Consider the following 26931-nt stretch of genomic DNA (forward strand, 5'->3'; position numbering starts at 1 on the left):
CTACTCAAAAGATATAATCACCCAAAAACCCAGGAAGAAAAACCCCTACTTAAATATGATCTCCAATCAGAGGTAACGAGGACCGGCTGAGAATCAACCCAAAAAACAACATGGAAATAGAAAAACTAGAACTTAAACATAGAATAGAAAAACACAAAACAACCCCTGTCACGCCCTGACCTACTCTACTATAGAAAATGACATCTTACTAGGGTCAGGACGTGACATCTTACTAGGGCCCTGACGACACAGTGCGCATCACCGCATAACACGGTGCTTGCCCCGTTACTTGCTCCCCACGGTAAGCACAGGGAGTTGGCTCATGTCTCCACCCTGACTCTGCCAAACTCCCCGTGTGCCCCCCCCAAAAAAATGTTTTGGGGATGCCTCTCGGGCTTCCATCGTTGGGCTAGTTCCTCATAGCATCGCCGTTCCGCTTGCGCCGTTTCCACCTGCTTCCATGGCAGGGTCTTGTCCCCTGCCATTACCTCCCAGGTCCAGGACATCCTCCATTCTCTTTTCTCCCGAGCCCAGGATCCCTGCTCCTCCTGGGCATGCTGCTTGGTCCTTTTGTGGTGGGTGATTCTGTCACGGTTGTCGAAAGGATCGGACCAAAGTGCAGCGTGGTTGTAGTTCCACATTTGATTAAATCGGTGAAACTTTTGCAATACACAAAATAACAGAATTTACAAAAAACAACAAACCGTGACTCAGAGAAACAAACACTACTCAAAAGATATAATCACCCAAAAACCCAGGAAGAAAAACCCCTACTTAAATATGATCTCCAATCAGAGGTAACGAGGACCAGCTGCCTCAAATTGGAGATCAACCCAAAAAACAACAACATAGAAATAGAAAAACTAGAATTTAAACATAGAAAACATAGAAAAACACAAAACACCCCCTGTCACGCCCTGACCTACTCTACTATAGAAAATGACATCTTACTAGGGTCAGGACGTGACAGTCAATGTCCTCTGAAGCAACTCATTTGCAAGTATGGATATGATAATCTGTTAACAGTGCAGATTGACTAAGGCCACATGGTAATTTAGTTCTGGCTTAACACGGCAGGTAGTCTAGTGGTTAGAGCATTGGACTAGTAACCGAAAGGTTGCAAGATCGAATCCCCAAGCTGACAAGGTAAAAATCTGTCGTTCTGCCCCTGAACAAGGCAGTTAACTGTCACAACATGTCTGTTAGGGACAGACGTTCCGCTAGCGGAACGCCTCACCAATATCCAATGGTAGAGCGTGGCGCGAAATACAAATACCTTAAAAATGCTATAACTTCAATTTCTGAAACATATAACTATTTTACACCATTTTAAAGACAAGACTCTCGTTAATCTAACCACATTGTCCGATTTTAAAAAGGCTTTACAACGAAAGCAAAACATTAGATTATGTCAGGAGAGTACCCTGCCAAAAATAAATCACACAGCCATTTTCAAAGCAAGCATATATGTCACAAAAACCAAAACCACAGCTAAATGCAGCACTAACCTTTGATGATCTTCTTCATATGACACTCCTAGGACATTATGTTATACAATACATGCATGTTTTGTTCAATCAAGTTCATATTTATATCAAAAACCAGCTTTTCACATTAGCATGTGACGTTCAGAACTAGCATACCCACCGCAAACCTCCGGTGAATTTACAAAATTACTCATGATTAACGTTCACAAAACACATAATTATTTTAAGAATTATAGATAAAGAACTCCTTTATGCAATCGCGGTGTCAGATTTTAAAATAGCTTTTCGGCGAAAGCACATTTTGCAATATTCTGAGTACATAGCCTGGCCATCACCGCTAGCTAATTTGACACCCACCAAGTTTGGCCCTCACCAAACTCCGATTTACTATAAGAAAAATTGGATTACCTTTGCTGTTCTTCGTCAGAATGCACTCCCAGGACTTCTACTTCAACAACAAATGTTGTTTTGGTTCCAAATAATCCATAGTTATATTCAAATACCTCCGTTTTGTTCGTGCGTTCAGGACACTATCCGAAGGGTGACGCGCGAGCGCATTTCGTGACAAAATATTTCAAAATATTCCATTACCGTACTTCGAAGCATGTCAAATGCTATTTAAAATCAATTTTTATGCAATTTATCTCGTAAAAAAGCGATAATATTCCGACCGGGAATCTCCTTTTCGGCAAACAGAGGAAAAATCAGAAAGACGGGGGCAGCCAGGGCACGCGCCTAAGCCCACAGTCCCTTGATCGGCCACTTGAGAAAGGCGATAATGTGTTTCAGCCTGGGGCTGGGATGACGACATTCAGGTTTTTCCCGGGCTCTGAGCGCCCATGGAAGACGTAGGAAGTGTCACGTTAGAGCAGAGATCCTTTGTAAAAGATAGAGATGGCAAAGAAGTTCAAGAAATGGTCAGACAGGCCACTTCCTGTAAAGGAATCTCTCAGGTTTTGACCTGCCATTTGAGTTCTGTTATACTCACAGACACCATTCAAACAGTTTTAGAAACTTTGGAGTGTTTCCTATCCAAAGCCAATAATTATATGCATATTCTAGTTACTGGGCAGGAGTAGTAACCAGATTAAATCGGGTACGTTTTTTATCCAGCCGTGAAAATACTGCCCCCTAGCCATAACAGGTTAATCAGATGACACTCCTAGGACATTATGTTATACAATACATGCATGTTTTGTTCAATCAAGTTCATATTTATATTAAAAAAACAGCTTTTTACATTAGCATGTGATGTTCAGAACTTGTATACCCACCGAAAACTTCCGGTGAATTTATTAAATTACTCACGATAAACGTTTACAAAAAACATAACAATTATTTTAAGAATTATAGATACAGAACTCCTTTATGCAATCGCGGTGTCAGACTTTAAAATAGCTTTTTGGCGAAAGCACATTTTGCAATATTCTGAGTAGATAGCTCGGCCATCACAGGCTAGCTAATTTGACACCCACCAAGTTTGGTGCTCACCAAACTCAGATTTGCTATAAGAAAAATTGGATTACCTTTGCTGTTCTGCGTCAGAATGCACTCCCAGGACTTCTACTTCAACAACAAATGTTGTTTTGGTTCGAAATAATCCATAGTTATACCCAAATAGCTCCGTTTTGTTCGTGCCTTCATGTCAGTATCCAAAGGGTGACGCGCGGGCGCATTTCGTGACAAAAAAATTCAAAATATTCCATTACCGTACTTCGAAGCATGTCAAACGCTGTTTAAAATCAATTTTTATGCTATTTTTCTCATAAAATAGCGATAATATTCCAACCGGGTGACGTTATATTCATTCATAGACTGAAAGAAAAACATGGAGTCGTCTCGTGCATGCGCACTCTACTGTCATTGTTCCCTGCCTGACCACTCACAAAAACTCCTGCTTTTTTTCGCCCAGAGACTGCAGAGACGTCATTCCGCTTTCTGGCGCCTTCTGAGAGCCAATGGAAGCCTTAGAAAATGTCACGTTACAGTAGAGATGCTGTATTGTTGATAGAGATGCCCTAGAAGGACAACAAATTGTCAGACAGGGCACTTCCTGTATGGAATCTTCTCAGGTTTTGGCCTGCCATATGAGTTCTGTTATACTCACAGACACCATTCAAACAGTTTTAGAAACTTTAGAGTGTTTTTTCTCCAAATCCACTAAGTATATGCATATTATAGTTTCTGGGCAAGAGTAGTAACCAGATTAAATCGGGTACGTTTTTTATCCGGCCATGAAAATACTGCCCCCTATCCCTAACAGGTGTTAACCCATTGTTCCTAGGCCGTCATTGAAAATAAGAATTTGTTCTTAACTGACTTGCCTAGTTATATAAAGGTTAAAAATATATATATAATGCACTATAAAATCAAACTTTATTTTTAAGTACATTTCACACTATGAGACAAAGTAAAAAAATGAATAGCTCTCTCAATGATGGTACAATTCCTTACTTTGATGATAGGGCCTAGACAACTTTAAATGCTGTAGTGTAGACTAACAGGTGAGTAGTCTAGGATACAGTGCATTCAGAAGGTACTCAGACCCCTTCCCCTTTTCCACATTTAGTTAATTTTAAGTTACAGCTTTATTCTAAAATGGATTAAATAAAACATATTCCTCATCAATCTACACAACAATAACCCATAATGACAAAGCGAAAACAGGTTTAGAATTTTTAGCAAATGTATAAAAAATAAATAAATAAATATATATATATATATACCTTATTTACATAAGTATTCAGACCCTTTGCTATGATACTCGAAATTGAGCTCAGGTGCATCCTGTTTACATTGATCATCCTTGAGATGTTTCTACAACTTCATTGGTGTCCACCTGTGGTAAATTCAATTGATTGGACATGATTTGGAAAGACACACACCTGTCTATATAAGTTCCCACAGTTGACAGTGCATGTCAGAGCAAAAACCAAGCCATGAAGTTGAAGGAATTGTCCGTAGAGATCCAAGACAGGATTGTGTCGAGGCACAGATTTAGGGAAGGGTACCAAAAATATTCTGCAGCATTGAAGGTCCCCAAGAACACAGTGGCCTCCAACATTCTTAAATGGAAGAGGTTTGGAACCACCAAGTCTCTTCTTAGAGCTGGCCTTCCGGCCAAACTGAGCAATAGGGCGAGAAGGGCCTTGGTCAGGAAGGTGACCAAGAACCAGATGGTCACTCTGAAAGAGCTCCAGAGTTCCTCTGTAGAGTTGGGAGAACCTTCCAGTAGGACAACCATATCTGCAGCACTCCACCAATCAGGCCTTTATGGTAGAGTGGCAGACGGTAGCCACTCCTCAGTAAACGGAACATGACAGCCCGCTTTGAATTTGTCTTAAGGCACCTAAAGGAATCTCAGACCATGAGAAACAAGATTCTCTGGTCTGTTGAAACCAAGATTGAACTCTTTGGCCTGAATGCTAAGCATCACGTCTGGAGGAAACCTGGCACCATCCCTATGGTGAAGCATGGTGGTGGCATCATCATGCTGTGGGGATGTTTTTCAGTGGCAGGGACTGGGAGACTAGTCAAGATCGAGGAAAAGATGAACGGAGCAAAGTACAGAGAGATCCTTGATGAAAACCTGCTGCAGAGCGCTCAGGACCTCCGACTGGGGTGAAGGTTCGCCTTCCAACATCACAACAACCCTAAGCACACAGCCAAGACAACGCCCCCGGACTTGAACCCAATCGAACATCTCTGGAGAGACCTGAAAATACCTGTGCAGCGAAGCTCCCCATACAACCTGACAGAGCTTGAGAGGATCTACAGAGAAGAATGGGAGAAATTCCCCAAATACAGGTGTGTCAAGCTTGTAGCATCATACCCAAGAAGACTCTAGGCTGTAATCGCTGCCAAGAGTGCTTCAACAAAGTACTGAGTAAAGGGTCTAAATACTTATGTAGATGTGACATTTCTAAAAACCTGTTTTTGATTTGTCATTATGGGGTGTTGTAGATTGATGAGGGAAAAAACTATTTAATCAATTTTAGAATAAGGCCATACCGTAACAAAATGAGGAAAAAGTCAAGGGGTCTAAACATTTCCGAATGCGCTGTACATCATAGGTAGCCTATGTTTAACATTTTTCATGTTTAACAGTTTTCATCTCCTAAATAATAAATGAATTGATGTGCGAGAATTATAGTCGAGCTATATCGATTCTATGCCTACACAGTATTTTCTTATTTTCTATCCATGTGGGGGCGTATCTCCTCACCTCAGTCGAGTGCGCTGCGAACAAACGATTCAACATTGCGGCGTATGAGCTCAAATGCGGAACAAAAGACATCCTCATTAAACAGGGAATGGTGCGAGAAGCGTTGTGAATGTATAGAAGTTATTTTGAACGCATTAGCAAAGGCGAATAAATATTTGGGCCATTGGTTTAAAGGGTTGTGTCTTGTGTGTTGCCAAATCTGCGGGACGCGCGTTGCTCCCCATCAAAGCCAACTACAGGGGAGGGACATAGCCGATTTCTCGACTTCAACGCTCTGACTGAAGGGGAGGGGGTCCGTAGACCGAAATTGATGGTAGTGGGCTACTGAGAAAGACTAGCTACTCCTGTTGATAATAAAGGCAAAATACACCTTTCAGTCGAATACAGCTGAGTTGGTGAAACGGGCCGGTGGTGAAACATGGAGTAAGTAGCCTTTTGACTTTAACTGCATGCATTGCATAGGCTATTTTACGCACTCACGCACAGATAATTTCGGGCGTGCTCAATTTGAACGCTTTTCACCCTTTTTGCCGCACCTGCAAAAGGAGGACAACTATGTACTGTAGCTAATTGCACTGTCGTCCTTTTTGCGGAGTCCATTGTGGGATTTATTTTTTGGAAACAGTGAAGAAAGGATGGTATTGGTCTGTGTGAATAGTTTGATTATAAATTCGAACATCAATAGGTAGACAAAATATAATAGAATGGTATTCACAATGACTGTTTTTATTTGTCGGCTTTTTAAAATAGCCTCCCTGTGTGCCTGTGCTTTGAAAGACATTGGACCTGTATCTCGGCTAGGGCGAAGCCGCATGGTCAATCGGGTCTATGTAAGGTATATCATCTAGCAACAGCTGGGGAGTCAAGGGAAATACAACATTTGCCCTAAATAAACACTCTCGGTAATATGTCCCAATGTGTAACTACCGTGGATTTGAATGGGCAACCAACAATACTGTGGGTAATTGTCTATCGATTTAGGCTCTTAGTGATGTTTGTATTTTTCGGGGATCAATATCGGGAATGTGTAATGCATGTTCCTGAATAATAACGCGCTGTATATGGGGTTCCTGAATGTCATAGTGCTACGGTGTGCATGTCGCGCTTTATGGAAATAGCAGGGAGCGCTAGACTACGGTACCAGAGGGCCGTGCCTGCTCTAATTGTGTGAGCGGTGGGCGTGCATGTGTAGGAGCTAGGGCAAGCGTTCATTTTCTCCCGGGTGGGCGTGCATGTGTAGGAGCTAGGGCAAGCGTTAATTTTCTCCGGTGTTGACAGGAATGGGCTGTTCCAATATGGCTGAGTGACCTGATGCGTTTGCTTTAGTGTAGGCTACTTAGACAGATGTTCTAGGAAACATGACTGGTGTTTTATCCCTGTCATTATGGCTGACTACTTATCAGTGACATACAAAAGATAAAGGGATACATGAAAGTACAATAGGATCCCATGGCCATGAGAATGTTACATTGTTGCAGGCCTAGGAAGCCACAAATATTACAATGTTACAATTACTTTGTTTGAATGGTGCACATTTGCCATAGACTACATTGCTTCAATCTGACTCCAGCTAGGAAAAACCCTTCGTTTAACCTGACATACCGCAACATTCTCAAGAACACTAGTTTATATGCTACCAATTTTGAACATCAAATATGTGATGATTAAACACAATAGGTACATAGTCATATTGATAGATATTGTGTCTTCCTCCCAAGAGGTTTAGGTTCAGTGTTCAGAATAGTGACGGTGCCAGCAGTACACAGTAGGGTACAGGTGTGTTATTTGAAGTTGAAATAATGCAGTAGGCTCCGATGAGAGAGGTTTTGAGTAAAGCTGTGTTATAAGAGAATATAGTTCAACACACACATACCAGACAGAGGGCATGTTTGATATCCATAAGACTTTGATGGAGCCATTGACTTGACGAACAGCTGTGGAAAACACGTAGCAAGAAAATGTTGAATGCATTTGAGTATACTTTTTTTGTCTTTTAATTACTTATTTCCAATTATTCGACATCTGGTCAATATTTTGTTTACCAGACCATTGATAGACTCTCAAATCTGAACACCACAAATCCTTCTTAATTTCCCTCCCAAGTTGGCTGCTGACATAGACAGAGACATAGAGATACAGAGTGGTATTCTGGCCATTTCTCAGACAGTCTTCCCACTGCTAATGGCCATTCGACATGGGCTGGACCTATCACCATCGGGATTCCATGGAGCAACTGTTTGGAGAGCAGAGGCCGAGATAGTCCTCTCATTTCATCCAGCTTCTGCCTCAGCCTTCAGCCTCTCCCTCTCTCACATAACAGTCATTAAGTCTGATCTGCTCCCTGCCATCTCTCTTACTACTCCTTCTTCATCCTCCCCTTCCTCTATTCTCTGCATGGGTCCTCCTTCACATTTTCTCAACAACCATTGGGTTTATTTCAATCTTAATTACATATGATTAGATACAGTATTATACAAGAAATATTCCAGCAGTCTTGAAAGAAGGACAATAGAAGTTATCTCATCCCAGTCAGCCCACGAGGGTGATTCTCAAGCCAGCCAGTGGTGTCCCAGTCCCCCTCTGTCATCCGTCGTCACAGTGACACACATTCAACGTAGCCTTTGGGGCAGACCAGACCTCATGCAGTGGAGGGGAGTGTGGCACTTGTGGTGTGGGTCTTGTTGTTGAGGGTTAGCACACAGACACGTGCCACTGGTGGTGACCATGACACTTCAGGGCCATTTGAACTGACTTCAAAGAGTGGTATTTAGCCTTAATGTCTTCATAGATACAGTGGCAAGAAAAAGTATGTGAACCCTTTGGAATTACCTGGATTTCTGGATAAATTGATCATCGAATTTGATCTGATCTTCATCTAAGTCACAACAATAGACAAACACAGTGTGCTTAAACTAATAACACACAAATTATTATATTTGTCTTGTCTATATTGAATACATAATTTAAACATTCACAGTGTAGGTTGGGAACGGTATGTGAACCCCTAAGCTAATGACTTCTCCAAAAGCTAATTGGAGTCAGGAGTCAGCTAACCTGGAGTCCAATCAATGAGACGAGATTGGAGATGTTGGTTAGAGCTGCCCTGCCCTATAAAAAAACACTCACAAAATTTGAGTTTCCTATTCACAAGAAGCATTGCCTGATGTGAATCCTGCCTCAAACAAAAGAGATTTACATTTTAGTCATTTAGCAGACGCTCTTATCCAGAGCGACTTACAGTAGTGAATGCATACATTTCATACATTTTTTCCGTACTGGTCCCCCGTGGGAATCAAACCCACAACCCTGGTGTTGCAAACACCATGCTCTACCAACTGAGCCACACGGGACCTAAGATTAAGAATTTTTGACTTGCACAAAGCTGGTAAAGGGTTACAAAAGTATCTCTAAAAGCCTTGATGTTCATCAGTCCACGGTAAGAACGCAGAATGCTCAATGAGGTTAAGAAGAATCCTAGAGTGTCAGCTAAAGACTTACAGAAATCTCTGGAACATGCTAACATCTCTGTTGACGAGTCTACGTTACGTAAAACACTAATCAAGAATGGTGTTAATGGGAGGACACCACGGAAGAAGCCACCGCTGTCCAAAAAAACATTGCTGCACGTCTGAAGTTTGCAAAAGTGCACCTGGATGTTCCACAGCGCTACTGGCAAAATATTCTGTGGACAGATGAAACTACAGTTGAGTTGTTTGGAAGGAACACACAACACTATGTGTGGAGAAAAAAAGGCACAGCATACCATCATCAAAACCTCATCCCAACTGTAAAGTATGGTGGAGGGAGCATCATGGTTTGGGGCTGCTTTGCTGCCTCAGGGCATGGACAGCTTGCTATCATCGACGGAAAAATGAATTCCCAAGTTTAGCCTAACATTCTCCTACAAAATGTCTTTATCTGTCCGCCAATTGAAGCTCAACAGAAGTTGGGTGATGCAACAGGACAATGACCCAAAACACAGAAGGTAACAACAGAATGGCTTCAGAAGAAAATACGCCTTCTGGAGTGGCCCAGTCAGAGTCCTGACCTCAACCCGATTGAGATGCTTTGGCATGACCTCAAGAGAGCAGTTCACACCAGATATCCCAAGAATATTGCTGAACTGAAACAGTTTTGTAAAGAGGAATGGTCCAATATTCCTCCTGACCGTTGTGCAGGTCTGATCCGCAACTACAGAAAACGTTTGGTTGATGTTATTGCTGCCAAAGGAGGGTCAACCAGTTATTAAATCCAATGGTTCACATACTTTTTCCACCCTGCACTGTGAATGTTTACACGGTGTGTTCAATAAAGACATGAAAACATATAATTGTTTGTGTGTTATTAGTTTATGCAGACTGTGTTTGTCTATTGTTGTGACCTAGATGAAGGTCAGATGAAATTTTATGACCAATTTATGCAGAAATCGGGGTATTTCTAAAGGGTTCACATACTTTTTCTTGCCACTACATAGCTGATAGCATAGCTAATACATATATAGATGATAGATATATAGCTGTAATATATGCGTAGTAGCCTATACTAAAAAGCCTTTATTCTTTTCGTGTTGTGTTTTAACACATAGTGGTAAATATTTTTCAATGTACTGTGTAACTTGCCTGGCTACCCAAATTCCTTGCTCAAACCAAACGCTACGCCACGCCCACGGACGTCAGTTTCTTTTCCACAATGAGTCTGGATCTGAGTACCTTCCCAACGATTTCTAAAATGGTAACACATTCAAACAGTTCTGATTGGTCCTAGAAACTGATGGTTTGGGCCAGAGCCAGAACACACGTGGGCAAAGCAGTGTTTTAAATATTCATCATTGGCTTTGATACTCTGATTGGTTAGAGATGGTCCAATTGCTTATGAAAGTTTTGTACAACACCCCTTATTTTGATGTCACCACAAACGACTTCAACGATGGCAGTTTCAGACTGAAGTATGTAGTGAACAAAGAGCAGCGGAATAATTCAGTTTGAGTCATCAGGCAACTGTGCAACTGCCACTCTGTACTTCTGCTTTCACTGGTTTTACACGAGTAACAACTCCAAGGGTTCGGGAATCGGACAAGATCGAGGAGTATAGATTGATTTGGTGTTGCTGTTCCCAGCACAGCAACTAGTCATTTACATTTTTACATTTTAGCCATTTAGCAGACGCTCTTATCCAGAGCGACTTACAAATTGGTGCATTCACCTATAATATCCAGTGGAACAACCACTTTACAATAGTGCATCTAAATCTTTTAAGGGGGGGGGTTAGAAGGATTACCTTATCCTAACCCAGGTATTCCTTGAAGAGGTGGGGTTTCAGGTGTCTCCGGAAGGTGGTGATTGACTCCGCTGTCCTGGCGTCGTGAGGGAGCTTGTTCCACCATTGGGGTGCCAGAGCAGCGAACAGTTTTGACTGGGCTGAGCGGGAACTGTGCTTCCTCAGAGGTAGGGAGGCGAGCAGGCCAGAGGTGGATGAACGGAGTGCCCTTGTTTGGGTGTAGGGCCTGATCAGAGCCTGAAGGTACGGAGGTGCCGTTCCCCTAACAGCTCCGTAGGCAAGCACCATGGTCTTGTAGCGGATGCGAGCTTCGACTGGAAGCCAGTGGAGAGAGCGGAGGAGCGGGGTGGCGTGAGAGAACTTGGGAAGGTTGAACACCAGACGGGCTGCGGCGTTCTGGATGAGTTGTAGGGGTTTAATGGCACAGGCAGGGAGCCCAGCCAACAGCGAGTTGCAGTAATCCAGACGGGAGATGACAAGTGCCTGGATTAGGACCTGCGCCGCTTTCTGTGTGAGGCAGGGTCGTACTCTGCGAATGTTGTAGAGCATGAACCTACAGGATCGGGTCACCGCCTTGATGTTGGTGGAGAACGACAGGGTGTTGTCCAGGGTCACACCAAGGTTCTTAGCACTCTGGGAGGAGGACACAAGGGAGTTGTCAACCGTGATGGCGAGATCATGGAACGGGCAGTCCTTCCCCGGGAGGAAGAGCAGCTCCGTCTTGCCGAGGTTCAGCTTGAGGTGGTGATCCGTCATCCACACTGATATGTCTGCCAGACATGCAGAGATGCGATTCGCCACCTGGTTGTCAGAAGGGGGAAAGGAGAAGATTAATTGTGTGTCATCTGCATAGCAATGATATGAGAGACCATGTGAGGATATGACAGAGCCAAGTGACTTGGTGTATAGCGAGAATAGGAGTGGGCCAAGAACAGAGCCCTGGGGGACACCAGTGGTGAGAGCACGTGGTGCGGAGACAGATTCTCGCCACGCCACCTGGTAGGAGCGACCTGTCAGGTAGGACGCAATCCAAGCGTGCGCGGTGCCAGAGATGCCCAGCTCGGAGAGGGTGGAGAGGAGGATCTGATGGTTCACGGTATCAAAGGCAGCAGATAGGTCTAGAAGGATGAGAGCAGAGGAGAGAGAGTTAGCTTTAGCAGTGCGGAGAGCCTCCGTGACACAGAGAAGAGCAGTCTCAGTTGAATGCCCAGTCTTGAAACCTGACTGATTAGGATCAAGAAGGTCATTCTGAGAGTCCACCCGGATTCTTTTTTTCGCAGGGACGGTCTCCATAGAAACCATGGGCGGCATTCCTCTCTGAGCCGGACAGTTTTGTTAGAGTCCTTTTAATTAATAACAGCTTTACACAATTGCACAACAAAAATATATTAATCTCAGCGTGGTTCTTTATGTGGCTGACAGCTCTGGAGAAAGGTTTGGCCTCTAAAAACAGAGATGGGCTATGACTACAAACAAGGCTTTGATATATTTATATAATTTATATCTACACTCAATTATTCAACGAAAGTCCAGTTATTGGTCGTTTCTTGTTTGTCTCCACCATAAAGGCCATCATCCAGCTTTTAAAGGGGTGGCTCTGTTTTTCTCATGACTTAAAAAAGTTGAACCATCCCTTTAAGAGCTTTGATTTACTCTAGTTTACACGAACATTATACTCAATAACAGTATGACAATAACGGGATTTACTTTTACGTTTGGTGCATAAGCAAAAATATCTCCTAAGTTCAAGCCTTAGTCTGAAATATTTAATTGATCAATTTGACTTTGAGATCTTTGAGACCACACTTCATTCATGACTTCCAGCCCTGAGACAAGTGCTATGATCTTGAATTGTTTGAACAGTATTATATGAATAGTATCTTTCTCATTGTACTCTTGCACAGAGAACTGTGTTATCTGAGTGTTAAAGGACAAAAGAGGTGAATTAAGTGTCTTTTGCCTGGACACTAAAAACAGTTAGCCTAGTAGGACAGTCTGCCATGATCATTGACCTGTTATGAAGAAGCCCTTTTGTCACTCATACTTTCTGCTAATTCATGTCACAAGGTCATGCCATGTCCTACTTTGACCTTTGTTAGGATCAATCCTGAGTGTCCTCTGAGCGGTGCTTTGTGATTGGCTCATGATAGCCTTAGGGCCTCAATGGTTTTCCAATCAGCTGTTCGTTGATAACCAAACACAATTTATCCTCTCAAATCTGCTATTCTCCCACTCTCTCTCCCAGTCACAGCTACTTTGCCCCAGGGTATAGTGGACTTTCAGTGCACCACCACTGTGTGTCATAACTTAATTGGATAATATTTACAGCGCAGGACTTCTATTGGTACTTGTGCAGGCAAGGTCACATTGCTTCTTAGCGGCTCATACCCCCCTGAATGATGACTAGATAGTGGGCCATGCCCCCTGTAAGGCCTCAGCACTGGACTTAAGTGGTAGATATATAGTTTCTATTTGTTTTCTCATTGCACGGTCAACTGAGCAGACTGAAAATGGCCATGTAATGACCTTTGTGTAATGACCTTTGTGTAATGGTTTCTATTGAGAAGTAGAGGAGTCAGGCGCAGGACACAGGAATAAGTGTAAACAAAACGTGTTTACTCAAAATTATCAATAAACTTCTCACAGAAAATAACATGGTTTAAAAAAAACCCCACCAACAACCACAAAACAGGAAACAGTCACAGACAAGACAAACAAGAAAAGCAGAGGGTTAAAGAATGAACATAATTAGGGAAATCAAAAACAGGTGTACACAAAGACAAAACCAAATGAACAGTGAAACATCGATCGGTGGTAACTAGTAAGCCGGTGACGTCGACCGCCGAACGCCGCCCGAACAAGGAGAGGGGCCGACTTCGGCGGGAGTCGTGACACTTTGTCATCTCGTTTTAACCACCATTTAATTAAATCCTTACGAAATGTTGGGACAGACTCCTGAGTGGGTTTAGCATAAGATGAAGACAATGATACAGATACAATGGTAGAAGTGATTTAAAGGACAATTCACGTGTAGCCCTGGTTGTTTAGTAAAATATGGGAACTGAAGTCAGCTTGCATTCCTCCTAAATAAGACATTCTCTGAGGGGCAAGAAGCAGCAAAGCTGTCATATTACTGTTCCTCTGGGTTACTAAGGATGAGCAATATTAATGAAAAGAGATGTTTGTCTTAAGAAGTTGGCCGTTACTACCGTGGCCATGGGAATGGTTCCCACGGGGGACCAGTACGAAAAGGTATGCACTCACTACTGTATGTCGCTCTGGATAAGAGCGTCTGCTAAATGACAAAAATGTAATGTAATGTAATGGAATGTACAAAGCACAATGATGCACAATAGCCTTAGTTAGTTTAATCCATGTTTTAAGGAATGAAAAGGAAATACATGATTGTGTTATTTGTGCAAAATGTCCATGTAGATTCAGTCAATTTTGTATATCTACAGTATTACAGTATCTTACTGTGAAGTCATTGTTTGTTAAGAGTTTATTGCCTAATTAATATGTTTACTCAAAGACACTTTGTGTCAATTCCCAAATCATATGAATGTCATATAGTTATCTTTTCATTGTTTTGCCAAATTATTATAGACTACAATATACCTAGTTAATTTGCAAAATATATAATGTTTCTTCTAGATTTGTGCTCTTATTGTTGCTATATCTGTCAATTTAGTATCTACTGTATCATACATGTTAGAATATTACATTTTTGTTATATTTATACTGAAAAAATATAAACGCAGCATGCAACAATTTTAAAGATTTTACTGAGTTACAGTTCAGATGAGAAAATCGGTCAATTTTTGCATATGGAACATTTCTGGGATCTTTTATTTCAGACCATGAAACATGGGATGATGCGTTTATATTTTTGGTCAGTATAAATTTACATTTTAGTAATTTAGCAGACGCTCCTTTACAGAGCGACTTACAGGAGCAATATTCATTCACATGACATTCATATGCATTGTCATACTCAGAGGGCTCTTTCCGACAATACAGTGGTGGTTTTCTTTGTGTTTTTCACTCATGTATGTGACTTGTATTTTAGACTGTAATGGCTCACAGTGTGTCACCCCATCCTGTTGTCCAAACAGGATGAGACCAAGTAAACCAGCATGTTAACACAGATTCATCCATCGCCAAAGTTTGAGATTAGACAACAATCCAACACACACTGTTCCTGAACAATAAACAGTTGTAACTATTTCTAGACAAAAGTATTCGAGAGCATTTTTGAAATGGCTACAATTTCATTTTGAAGTACACAATAGTAAAAGGTCAAATATCGTGACAACCAGAACTGATTTGGGAGTGTAGCGCTTTCAACGCCTTCCTTTCATTTTACAAAATGAACCCTTTAATCTGCTCACAGCCAGGATGCAAATTCATCCATCAGCAAAAGCTTTGGGATATTTTCCTCTGTCTTCTTCCCACCTTGGTCTTCATGGCTAAATTGATAATCCCTGAGCCCTGAACTTGTCAGTGGTGACATTTCCTCATGGTTTTATTGGGCGGGGATTATTTATCTGTGTGGACTTTATCAGGGTACACCACATTAGCCTATTGAGGGTTTGAGTTGGAGCCTCTATTGTCCAGTGGAGATGGTGGTCGGGGCTAGGGAAAGAAGGCAGGCCACCCTGGGGTAGGATTGCAAAATTCAGGAAACTTTCCCCTAATTCCCTGTTTTTTTCAGAAAACCTTTCCCCATATTCCCAGTTTTTTTTTCTCCAGAAATCACAGCTGAATGATTCCTAGTTTAAGGATTCCTTCCCTGTTTATTCACTTCTGATTTTGGGAATCCTCCAATTGGGATTCATGAAAACCCTTGGAACTTTTTAAGGAATTTTGCAACCCTAGCCTAGGGTACAGAGTGTACTGACAGTAGCAGCCACAACACCGAGACACACCTTCCCCATGAGGCTTATTAGTTAATGGCGTTACATCACCGTCTGTCTCCATTTCTCTTCTTTCATTGTTGTTGTTCGTAGATGTTGATGTTGGCACCGTAACGGCTTACCTGAGGTGGGACCAAATCATTGTTATTCGAGTCACAAGCAAGTCTCAAGTCACAAGGTCTGAGTCTCAAGTCGAGACCCAAGTAGAAAAGGTCAAGTCCAAGTCGCACATTCTAAGAGCAAGTCATGTCGAGTCATGTTTTTTCAAGTCATGTCAAATAAAAAAATTATCTATACATGCAGAAACATGTTAAACTACAACAAATGTTGTCTATTTATTGAGGCTACCAGACAGCCATTTTCATGATTTTGTCAACAACACATTTTGAATATGTAATATTCTAACAACAAAATCCAAATTGGCATGGTCAAGGTAATGGTTAACCATATTACCAATAGATTAACTGTGATTTTGTAGAACCAGATAAGTTGCCGTAAAGTCAAAAGGACACTAAAAGTAGATATTTTACCAACCTAAATAAAGACTAGATTTATGAGTATTCAGTGCAAGTACCCGACCATATTCTCAGCAGGGCAATACCATTTGTTGAGATTAGTAGTGGTGTTTAACTCCGTGATCCTCCCTTCTGTTGCTGCTTGTAGAGGGTGTTGGAGGAAGTGCCACAGTGTTGTGTTTGGGGATAGAAAAAACCCTAAGTTCTTATTTTTTACTGGCTCAGTGTCGTTCTGCATGATGTGACCCCACCCAGCCTGTCACTGTGTCTATGTCCCGCATGTCTCCCTTCATGTGACGAGGGACAGGATATGCCCGTTGGCCTCGATCACATTACACTGCAGACTAGAGCGAATCAGGGCGAATCAGGCTATCTAGAGCTTCCCTTTGCCGACTCTGCAGAATATTTCCTGTCATTGCGAGGGACAGTGGTGTTGGTCATGAAGCCTTAAAGCTTCTCTTTGTCGCCCGCCCGCATGTTTTGTTTTGTTTTTTTGGGCGTGACAGCAAGACATACTCAGCCCTGCTTTCAAAACAGAATGCCTGACCAGTGAAGTGTATGGCCTTGAATTGAAGACCTTACAGTGGAAACAGAAGGAGAGTGAAATAGGCTGGTCCAGCTAGACATACTCTCTGCCTGGGAGGAAAAACATCTGTTTCAGCTCATTTGTGTGTTTGATTTCTTTGGAAATACAGAATAGATGCCATAGATTCCTTATTCTCAATGAGCTGTTTTTTATCAGGAAGGATACAGAGAAATGGCAAAGAAATCAGCGTAAAATGTGTATTATTACATTGCTAGTGATCGTAGGTGCCTCTGCACTAACACTGCATTTATTTAAAAAGTAAGCTCATCATCCTGTCATATTTGACCAAGTATCTTGCTGAAGAAACTGTTCGGTTTATGCTTTGGTTTCCGAATTGTTATTATGAACCACTCAGAATAGCACCAAGCCCTCTAGAAATCCCCAGAAATCCCCAGACATCAACAAAGCGGAACACATCTCTTAGTATTTGAAGTGACGCTGCACCTGTGCTCACTAATTTCCCCATTTCCCTTGAACTTTTTACCTGCCTAATCTAATCAAGCTGAGTGGACATATTTCACATTCTTTTTTTTGTTTCCCACACACAGAACTGTGTCATTGTCCTTGCTCTCACTGACACCAGAATACAGAGTACATATCCTTCTTAGTACGAAATCACTGATTCCGAGGGGAAACTTGAATTCTTGAAAAGCCTGCAGTGTTCCCAAGGAGTAGGATTCCGGTATGTGGAATGGATCCAGGGATGCCAAACTGGTCTAAGCATGAACAATAATGATACAACAATAATATACAGGCAGCACTACTGTTAGCACCTCCAACTGAAATATGACTAAGATCCAATACCACATAGAATTTCACAATTTACTGTAAGTGGAAACACAGTAGTTTAAAAACATCCATGGAATATACAGAGATATACGTATCTGAACAATATACTGCACTCTGAGAAAAACATTTTCTATGTAGAACCATACAGGGCTCTTTGGTTTGTCCTCATAGGGGAACCCTTTTTGGTGCTGTGTAAAACCCTTTGCGGAGGGTTCTATCTAGGACCATCTATGTAGGGTTTTTCAAATAATCCCCTGTATATGGTTCTGCCTAAAACCCTCTATGAAGGGTTCTACTGAGAACCCTTTTATCTTTAGAGGGTTCTTCCTGGTTCCACCAGCCTTTATTTATGACAATACATGACATATATCATAAGGCCTTTCTTTGAGGCTCTAGTTATACCCTAACACAGTGGTCAAATCAAGCTTAGTTTATACAGCACATTTCAGACATGGTTTATATGAAAAAATGAATAAAAAACAATGAAAATAAAAGCGGAAATATTTACTACACAACAAACATAAGATAAACAACTAAAGAAGGACACAAACTGAATGACTAAAAAGCACCCTAAGGAAAAGCAAAGCTAAAAGATGTGTTTTAAGATCTCTTACATATGTCCTACGTTTCAGGCCTCCTCAGGTTCTCTGGCAGGCTATTCCAGAGGCTGGGGGCATAATAACTAAAGGCTGCCTCTCCATGCCTCTTGGTCCTAGACTTTGGGATAGTTAAAAGGCCAGTGCCAGAGGACCTGAATTACCTACTGGGTACATAACTTAAAAACACGTCTGACATGTATTGGGGTGCACAATCATGGACTGATTTAAAAACCAATAGAAGAATCTCAAAATGAATTCTAAAACTCACAGGCTGCCAGTGCAGAGACCTTAAAACAGGTGTAATGTGTGCTCTCAGTCTTGTCTTTAGTAAGTACCCGTGCTGCAACATTCTGTATGTTTTGCAGTTGACCAATGGCTTCCTTGAGTAGACCAGACAGGAGCGCTTTACAGTTGTCAAGCCTGCTTATAATAAAAGCATAGAGAAGTCTCTCTGCATAAGCAGAGAGAGAAACAGGCACACTTCAGTAATTTTTTTTTTTTTTACCTTTATTTAACTAGGCAAGTTAGTTAAGAACAAATTCTTATTTTCAATGGCAGCCTAAGAACAGTGGGTTAACTGCCTTGTTCAGGGGCAGAATTACAGGTTTTTACCTTGTCAGCTCAGGGATTTGATCTTGCAACCTTTTGGTTACTAATCCAACACTCTAACCACCTGCCACCCAATGCCAGCAATGTTCCTCAGGTGGTAAAAAGCTATTTTGGTCACATTCAACATTTTGTTCAGAATCTAAAATAACACTTAGGTTTTTTACCTGGTGTGTTATCTTTATTGCCTGTGAATTAAATTGTGCAGCTAGATTCTCTCTCTGTGCTTTGGCTCTAACAATAAGTACCTCAGTCTTTAGCTGGAGGAAGTTGTGACCCATCCACGATTTAAATCACTAATACAGTCGAATAATTTATCCATGGAGCTAAAAACCTCAGTGACACAGAAATATAAAGCTGTGTATCGGCTGCGTAGCAGTACAACTCAGTGCTGTGTTTTCTGATAATGCTGCAAGGGGTAACATACTGTATATAAACTGATCAGTACCGGACCCAAAATCGAACCTTGTGGAACGCCACGTGATATGTATTTTCTCTGAATTATGTTCACCAAGGGTGACAAAAAACCTGTGACTGCTTAAATAGGTCCTTAACCAATTTAGAACTGGACCAGAGAGGCCAACCCACCTCTCCAGTCTGTCCAGAAGGACATCATGGTCAAAGGTATCGAATGCAGCACTTCAATCTAAGAGTACAAGGACAGAGAGCTGTTTGGCATCTGTGTTGTCTCTAAGATCATTTACTACGTTAACTAAGGCTGTCTCTGTGCTGAGGTGGGCACGAACACGAGATTGGAATTGGCACTATTTAGATGTTTGAAAACCAATTTCTACACAATTTTGCTTAAGAATGGAAGGTTTGAGATTGGCTGAAAATTGCTAAGAGCTGAAGCATCTAGATTACTTTTCACCATAGCAGTTTAAATGCAGTAGGGGAAGTGCCTGTGAACAGGGAGTGATTAACAATAGCTTGCACTTCTTCATATATGCAATTAAAAACTGTTTTGAAGAAGGTGATGGGGATAGGATTGAGTAGGCAAGTAGAAGGCTTAAGTTGTGATATCACTTTCCTGAGCATGTCTGTGTCAACCAGTGAAAATAAATCCAAATTGCCTTTGCGTGGAAGGCTAGAGCACATATCATCAAACTTCCCTTCATATCATGCGCCGAATACAACCTTACAGTGAAATGCTTACTTTTGAGCCCCTAACCAACAATGCAGTTTTAAAAAATACAGATAAAAGTAACAAGTAATTAAAGAGCAGCAGTAAAATAACAATAGTGAGATTATATACAGGGGGGTACCGATACAGAGTCAATGTGCGGGGGCAACGGTTAGTTGAGGTAATATGTACATGTAGGTACAGTTATTAAAGTGACTATGCATAGATGATAACAACAGAGAATAGCAGTGGTGTAAAAGTGTGGGGGGGGGAGCCGTGCGATAGCAGAGAGAACACTCTATGACTAGGGTGGCTGGAGTCTTGACAATTTTTAGGGTCCTCCTCTGACACTACTTGGAATAGAGGTCCTGGATGGCAGGAAGCTTGGCCCCTTGCGGTCGGAGGCCGAGCAGTTGCCATACCAGGCAGTGATGCAACCAGTCAAGATGCTCTCTGGTGCAGCTGTAGAACCTTTTGAGGATCTGAGGAACCTCCTGAGGGGGAATAGGTTTTGTCGTGCCCTCAACACGAATGTCTTGGTGTGTTTGAACCATGTTAGTTTCTTGGTGATGTGAACACCAAGGAACTTGAAGCTCTCAACCTGCTCCACTGCAGCCCCATCGATGAGAATGGGGGTGTGCTCAGTCTTCTTTTTCCTGTAGTCCACAGTCATCTCCTTTGTCTTGATCACGTTGAGGGAGAGGTTGTTGTCCTGGCACCACACGGCCAGGTCTCTGACCTCCTCCATAAAGGCTGTCTCGCCGTTGTCGGTGATCAGGCCTACCACTGTTGTGTCATCATCAAACTTAATGATGGTGTTGGAGTCGTACCTGGCCGTGCAGTCATGAATGAACAGGTAGTACAAGAGGGGACTCAGCACGCACCCCTGAGGGGCCCCTGTGTTGAGGATCAGTGTGGCGGATGTGTTGTTACCTACCCTTACCACCTGGGGACGGCCCGTCAGGAAGTCCAGGATCCAGTTGCAGAGGAAGGTGTTTAGTCCCAGGGTCCTTAGCTCATTGATGTGCTTTGAGGGCACTATGGTGTTGAACGCTGAGCTGTAATCAATGAATAGCATTCTCGCATTGTTGTTCCTTTTGTCCAAGTGGGAAAGGGCAGTGTGGAGTGCAATAGAGATTGCATCATCTGTTGATCTGTTGGGGCGGTATGCAAATTGGAGTGGGTCTAGGGTTTCTGGGATAATGATGTAGATGTGAGCCATGATCAGCCTTTGAAAGCACTTCATGGCTATAGACATGAGTGCTACGAGTCGGTAGTCATTTAGGCAGGTTAACTTAGTGTTCTTGGGCACAGGAACCATGGTGGTCTGCTTAAAACAGGTTGGTATTACAGACTCGGACAGGGAGAGGTTTAAAATGTCAGTAAAGACACTTGCCAGTTGTTCAGCGCATGCTCGGATTACACGTCCTGGTAATCCATCTGGCACTGGGGCCTTGTGAATGTTGACCTTTTTAAAGGTCTTACTCACATCGGCTGTGGAGAGCGTGATCACACAGTCTTCCGGAACAGCTGGTGCTGTCATACATGTTTCAGTGTTATTTGCCTCGAAGCGAGCATAGAAGTAGTTTAGCTCGTCTGGTAGGCTCGTGTCACTGGGCAGCTCTCAGCTGTGCTTCCCGTTGTAGTCTGTAATTGTTTGCAAGCCCTGCCACATCCAACGAGCGTCAGAGCCGGTGTAATATGATTAAATCTTAGTCCTGTGTTGGCACTTTGCCTGTTTCATGGTTCGTCAGAGGGCTTAGCGTGATTTCTTATAAGCTTCCGGGTTAGAGTCCCGTTCCTTGAAAGCGGCAGCTCTAGCCATTAGCTCAGAGCGGATGTTGCCTGTAATCCATGGCTTCTGGTTGGGGTATGTACGTACAGCCACTGTGGGGACGATGTTATCGATGCACTTATTGATGAAGCCAATGACTGATGTGGTGTACCTCAACTAACACATTGACTCTGTACCGGTACCCCCCTATATAGTCTCGCTATTGTTATTTTACTGCTGCTCTTTAATTACTTGTTACTTTTATTTCTTATTCTTAGCTGTATTTTTTTAACTGCATTGTTGGTTAGGGGCTCATAAGTAACATTTCACTTCAAGCTCTACACCTGTTGTATTCGGCCCATGTGACTAATAAAATTTGATTTGATTTGTACTCCTCAATGCATCGGAATCCCGGGAACATATTCCAGTCTGTGCTAGCAAAACAGTCCTGTAGCTTAGCATCTGCTTCATCTGACCACTTTTTTATTGATCTAGTCACTGGTGCTTCCTGCTTTAATTTTTGCTTGTAAGTAGGAATCAGGGGGATAGAATTATGGTCAGATTTGCCAAATGGAGGGCGAGGGAGAGCTTTGTATGTGTCTCCGTGTGTGGAGTAAAGGTGATCCAGAGTTTTTGTCCCTCTGGTGGCACATTTAACATGCTGATAGAAATTTGGCAAAACAGATTTAAGTTTCCCTGCATTAAATTCCCCGGCTACTAGGAGCGCCGCCTCTAGTTGAGCGTTTTCTTGTTTGCTTATGGCGGAATACAGATAATTCAATGCTGTCTTAGTTCCAGCCTCTCACTGTGGTGGTATGTAAATAGCTGCAAAAATACAGATGAAAACTCTCTAGGTAGATAGTGTGGTCTACAACTTATCATGAGATACTCTACCTCAGGCGAGCAATAGCTCAAAACTTCCTTAGATATTGTGCACCAGCTGTTATTTACAAAAATACATAGTCCCCCGCCACTTGTCTTACCAGACGCCGCTGTTCTATCCTGCCGATACAGCGTATAACCAGCCAGCTGTATGTTGATAATGTCGTCGTTCAGCCACGACTCCTTGAAGCATAAGCAGTTTTGAATGTCCCGTTGGTAGTTTTATCTTCCATGTAGGTCATCTATTTAATTCTCCAGAGATTGCACGTTTGCTAGCAGAATGGAAGGAAGTGGGGGTTTATTCGATCACGTCCGAATTATCAGAAGGCAGCCCCCATTTCCTCCGCCTCCTCTTCACGCAAATCACGGGGATCTGGGCCTGTTCCCGAGAAAGCAGTATATCATTTGCGTCGGGCTCCAGGAGGGAGTTAATGTCATGGACAATGGCTCCTGGGTGACAGAGGACCTTGGTCAGTCAACAGATCGTAGGCAAGCCAAAATCTCACAGTATCGAGCTGCCCACAATGATGGTGGTCATGATGGAATCTGATGGGGAAGCGATCTGCTGAACTATGGCGGCCAGGATCCGTGCTGACTCCCGGGGCTGGTAGATCCGTCTCAAGCGGGGAAAAGCTGTTTGATAGCTGGATCAGATCTTCTTGGATAGATGAAGGGTGGCCAGACTGCCTCCCCGATCTCTTACGCCTTGCGAGTGTCCAGTCTCCCATGGGGCCGCGGAGTTGAGCTTAATATCTGTCCGTTGGATTGGGACAGATCAACCCTGCCCAACTCACCGACAGCTTTGCTATCAGGCATTTAAAACTAAGATTCGGTTTGCCTGGGTTACAGCAAAGTCGGTGTACTTATAAAAGCTGGTTGTTCTTTTCTCGCAGCCGAGCTAACAGCCGAAAGATCTCTTCCCTAAGCTGCTTGATGGTGTTAAATTTAGGGCAGACAAATCCCTGTCCATTTTCCAGTTCCACCTTATCTTCATCTTGTGTGGAAATCGTCTCACACCTGAAGTATTTGTGCCCAACCCGTGGATAAAAACACTGGTAGGTTAGCACTGCTAGCGTTAGCCTGCTCCATTTTCATGATGTCTAGCAGCTAGCTGCTACTTAACAGGAACACAAACTTGCTGTCCCAGACGTAAAGGCTGACCGCATTGCAGACTGCGCAGCAATACAAACTTTAGCTATGATTAAAAATGATTTCATGAAAACAATTTCATATAAACAACAAACTGAGTGTAGACTATCTCCTGGTGTTAGGAATCTCCTGGTTTACAGGCCACATCAGGCCTGCAAATCACATTATGCTGGCTGGCAAAGTGATGTGTAATTCCTATTGATCGGAATCCAAACAGCGTTAGGATATGCGTGGAATTGTTAATCCCCCGCATCCTGCATTCAGAATGACTGCCAGTGTAGGGAAGATTAAATAGTGACACTACCTCAACCATCTAAACTTGAACAACCATCTAAGTTACGGGTGCAATAAATCCAAAAGATTGGATTCATTTAGAAAACTGTATTATGTAATTTATTTTTGTGTAGCATAAAATCTATTAACCAATTACTGTAAATGCAAAAACACATATTACAGTAAACAAAACATTCTGAAATTATCACTCAAATAGAGCATGCTGGGAAATATTATATATGGTTCTATGTAGAACCCTTCTTGCCTTCCAAATAATTATTCTTGCCTCCCAAAGAATCATCAAAGAACCCTTTCTTCCAAAAATGGAACCAAAATAGAACCAAATGTGTTGATACTTGAAGTTTGAACATTCCCACAGCATTTTACCACAACCATTTTGCTTGGCCTCATATTGATACATTCATCATCCTATCTCTAATGACAAAAAGCTTCAAGGGCTAATATTGGGCAACATAACAATTCACACATTAATGAAACATTTCTATGGGATTTAAAAAAAAATGGAAACGAGGCAATGCCTGTGGAACAGGAACAAGCTTCTCTTTGAGGGCTGACCAAAACCCGAACCCCTCTGTCGTTGTTGGCACTTCATGAAAATGTGCATGTGACAGTGAGAAAATTAGCGTGTGATCTTTTTAGAGTTTTTAGAGAATTCAGAGCTGCAGCTGGGAAGGAACTAAAAAAGAATCCAGTCTAAATGGTTGATTTTTCACATTAATAATGCAAGGTTATGTAATCGATTCACCACTACACTTTGACCCACTCGCCCTCTGAAGGTTTCTACTCAGATGAATTAGTTCATCTCCTGATGTACTGTAGCCACTCCAACAGCCATCAAACCTAGCCTGTACAGATTGGTGGGTAGCCTCTACTTATTGGTAGATAGCCTTTACTTATTGGTGGGTAGCCTCTACTTATTGGTAGATAGCCTTTACTTATTGGTGGGTAGGCTCTACTTATTGGTAGATAGCCTTTACTTATTGGTAGATAGCCTTTACTTATTGGTAGATAGCCTTTACTTATTGGTGGGTAGCCTTTACTTATTGGTGGGTAGCCTTTACTTATTGGTGGGTAGCCTTTACTTATTGGTGGGTAGCCTTTACTTATTGGTGGATAGCCTTTACTTATTGGTAGATAGCCTCTACTTATTGGTAGATAGTCTCTACTTATTGGTAGATAGCCTCTACTTATTGGTAGATAGCCTCTACTTATCGGCGGATAGGCCATACATATCGGTAGATTGGCCATACATATTGGTAGATTGGCCATACATATTGGTAGATAGTCCATTTTCCTCAGACAATACAGCCATCTACATGATGCAGCTCTGCTGAACTCTGCATACTCAGGCCTAGCAGTCGAGACCACACAGAGCAATAGCATTAGTCTAGCGTAGCATCTAAGATGAGCCACATGTGATATGCTAATAGCATTTTGTCCCAGAGACATAGCATCGACGCGAACACCTATGTGTTTTGCATATATCACAGAATTTTCAAAGGGAGCATCCCATTTTCAACCTCTCCGTGTCCAAGTCTGTAATCCCCACGTTTCAAGCTGACTACCATCATTCCTGTTCCCAAAAACTGTAATGATGATTTGAAAAAAGTAACTTGAAAAACATGAGTTCTACTTAGTTTTTTTGCCTGGGCTGTACACAGTACATCAGTCACTCATTCACAATTTGACAAGCACTTGATAATGTCTAGAATTTTACGGCAGCATCCCTTTTATGTGGCCATAATACACCCTAAAAAAATCCATGCCTTTTGCCGCTAGTGGCTGTTGTGCCCTTGGCCCAGAGTGCTGCACGTTCCAAATCACCTCTCACTCACATGCCTCTCCATCACGTGATGGGGTCTTTCTCACAGGCTTCAAGTGAAGACAGGCACATCCGGGATGCAACTGCGCGTGTCCTTATCCAATTCCGATGTGCATATTGAAGATATTGGAAGAACTGTCCACATGTACTTTTTGTCACCCAACAAGATGAGTAGGCCTAACAAACAGTAAAAGCTCGAGCCTATGTCAATCTACTGTCCCCCATAGTGCAAAGGTTGACCTATTCTATTCCAAACATAGTCTGGGACAGTTGTGGGATGCGATAGATCCCAAATTAATACAACTACTAGCATCTAAAGAAAATACTTTTTACCCAATGTGGCTGACGCAACAGATCAAAAATGTTGGCTTAAAATATTGATAAACTATTAAGGCTATTTCTTCACGTTATAAGTGCAGCAATGCATACATGGTAGTAGGCTATAAGTGCAAATATTCCATTAGCGGGGAAAAACATGATCAAAAGTGACAGCAAATGCAATTATGCATGTAATGCTTTTATTATAAATGTGCATTTTTATGGTGAAAATGATCTTCCCCAAACTTGAAACTGTGCGACTATGATTTGAAAAGTTGAAAAAAAGGCATTATTTCTTATGCTGGGCATCATTCATAAGTGATAGGCTAATATTGTCACCCATCAGACTATTCTTGATTTAGTAAAATAATATATGAGTGAAATTTGTTTTGATTTAGAATGGACCATTATCATGCACCTGCATCGAAACAGGGGCAGGGTGAAAAAATATTTTTCATGCCAGCCAGGCAGTGGTGGAAAAAGTAGTCAAAAGTCATACTTGAGTAGAAGTAAATATACCTTAATAGAAAATGACTCAAGTAAAAGTCTCACAGTAAAACACCCACTGA

General features: G+C 42.2%; 1 protein-coding gene across 2 annotated transcripts in view; it reads left to right on the top strand.

The window, feature by feature from the left end:
• Positions 1–5706: 5706 nt before the first annotated feature.
• Positions 5707–26931, top strand: part of LOC106573924 (paralemmin-1) — a 69173-nt gene continuing 47948 nt past the window's right edge. For both annotated transcript variants that reach the window (XM_014149386.2, XM_014149387.2), the window contains exon 1: positions 5707–6135. In XM_014149386.2, the coding sequence (XP_014004861.1) occupies positions 6131–6135 (5 nt within the window). In that variant the 5' untranslated portion in view covers positions 5707–6130. The remainder of the gene's footprint in view (positions 6136–26931) is intronic.

This window comes from Salmo salar, chromosome ssa16, assembly GCF_905237065.1.
Source record: "Salmo salar chromosome ssa16, Ssal_v3.1, whole genome shotgun sequence".
Classification (NCBI taxonomy): domain Eukaryota; kingdom Metazoa; phylum Chordata; class Actinopteri; order Salmoniformes; family Salmonidae; genus Salmo; species Salmo salar.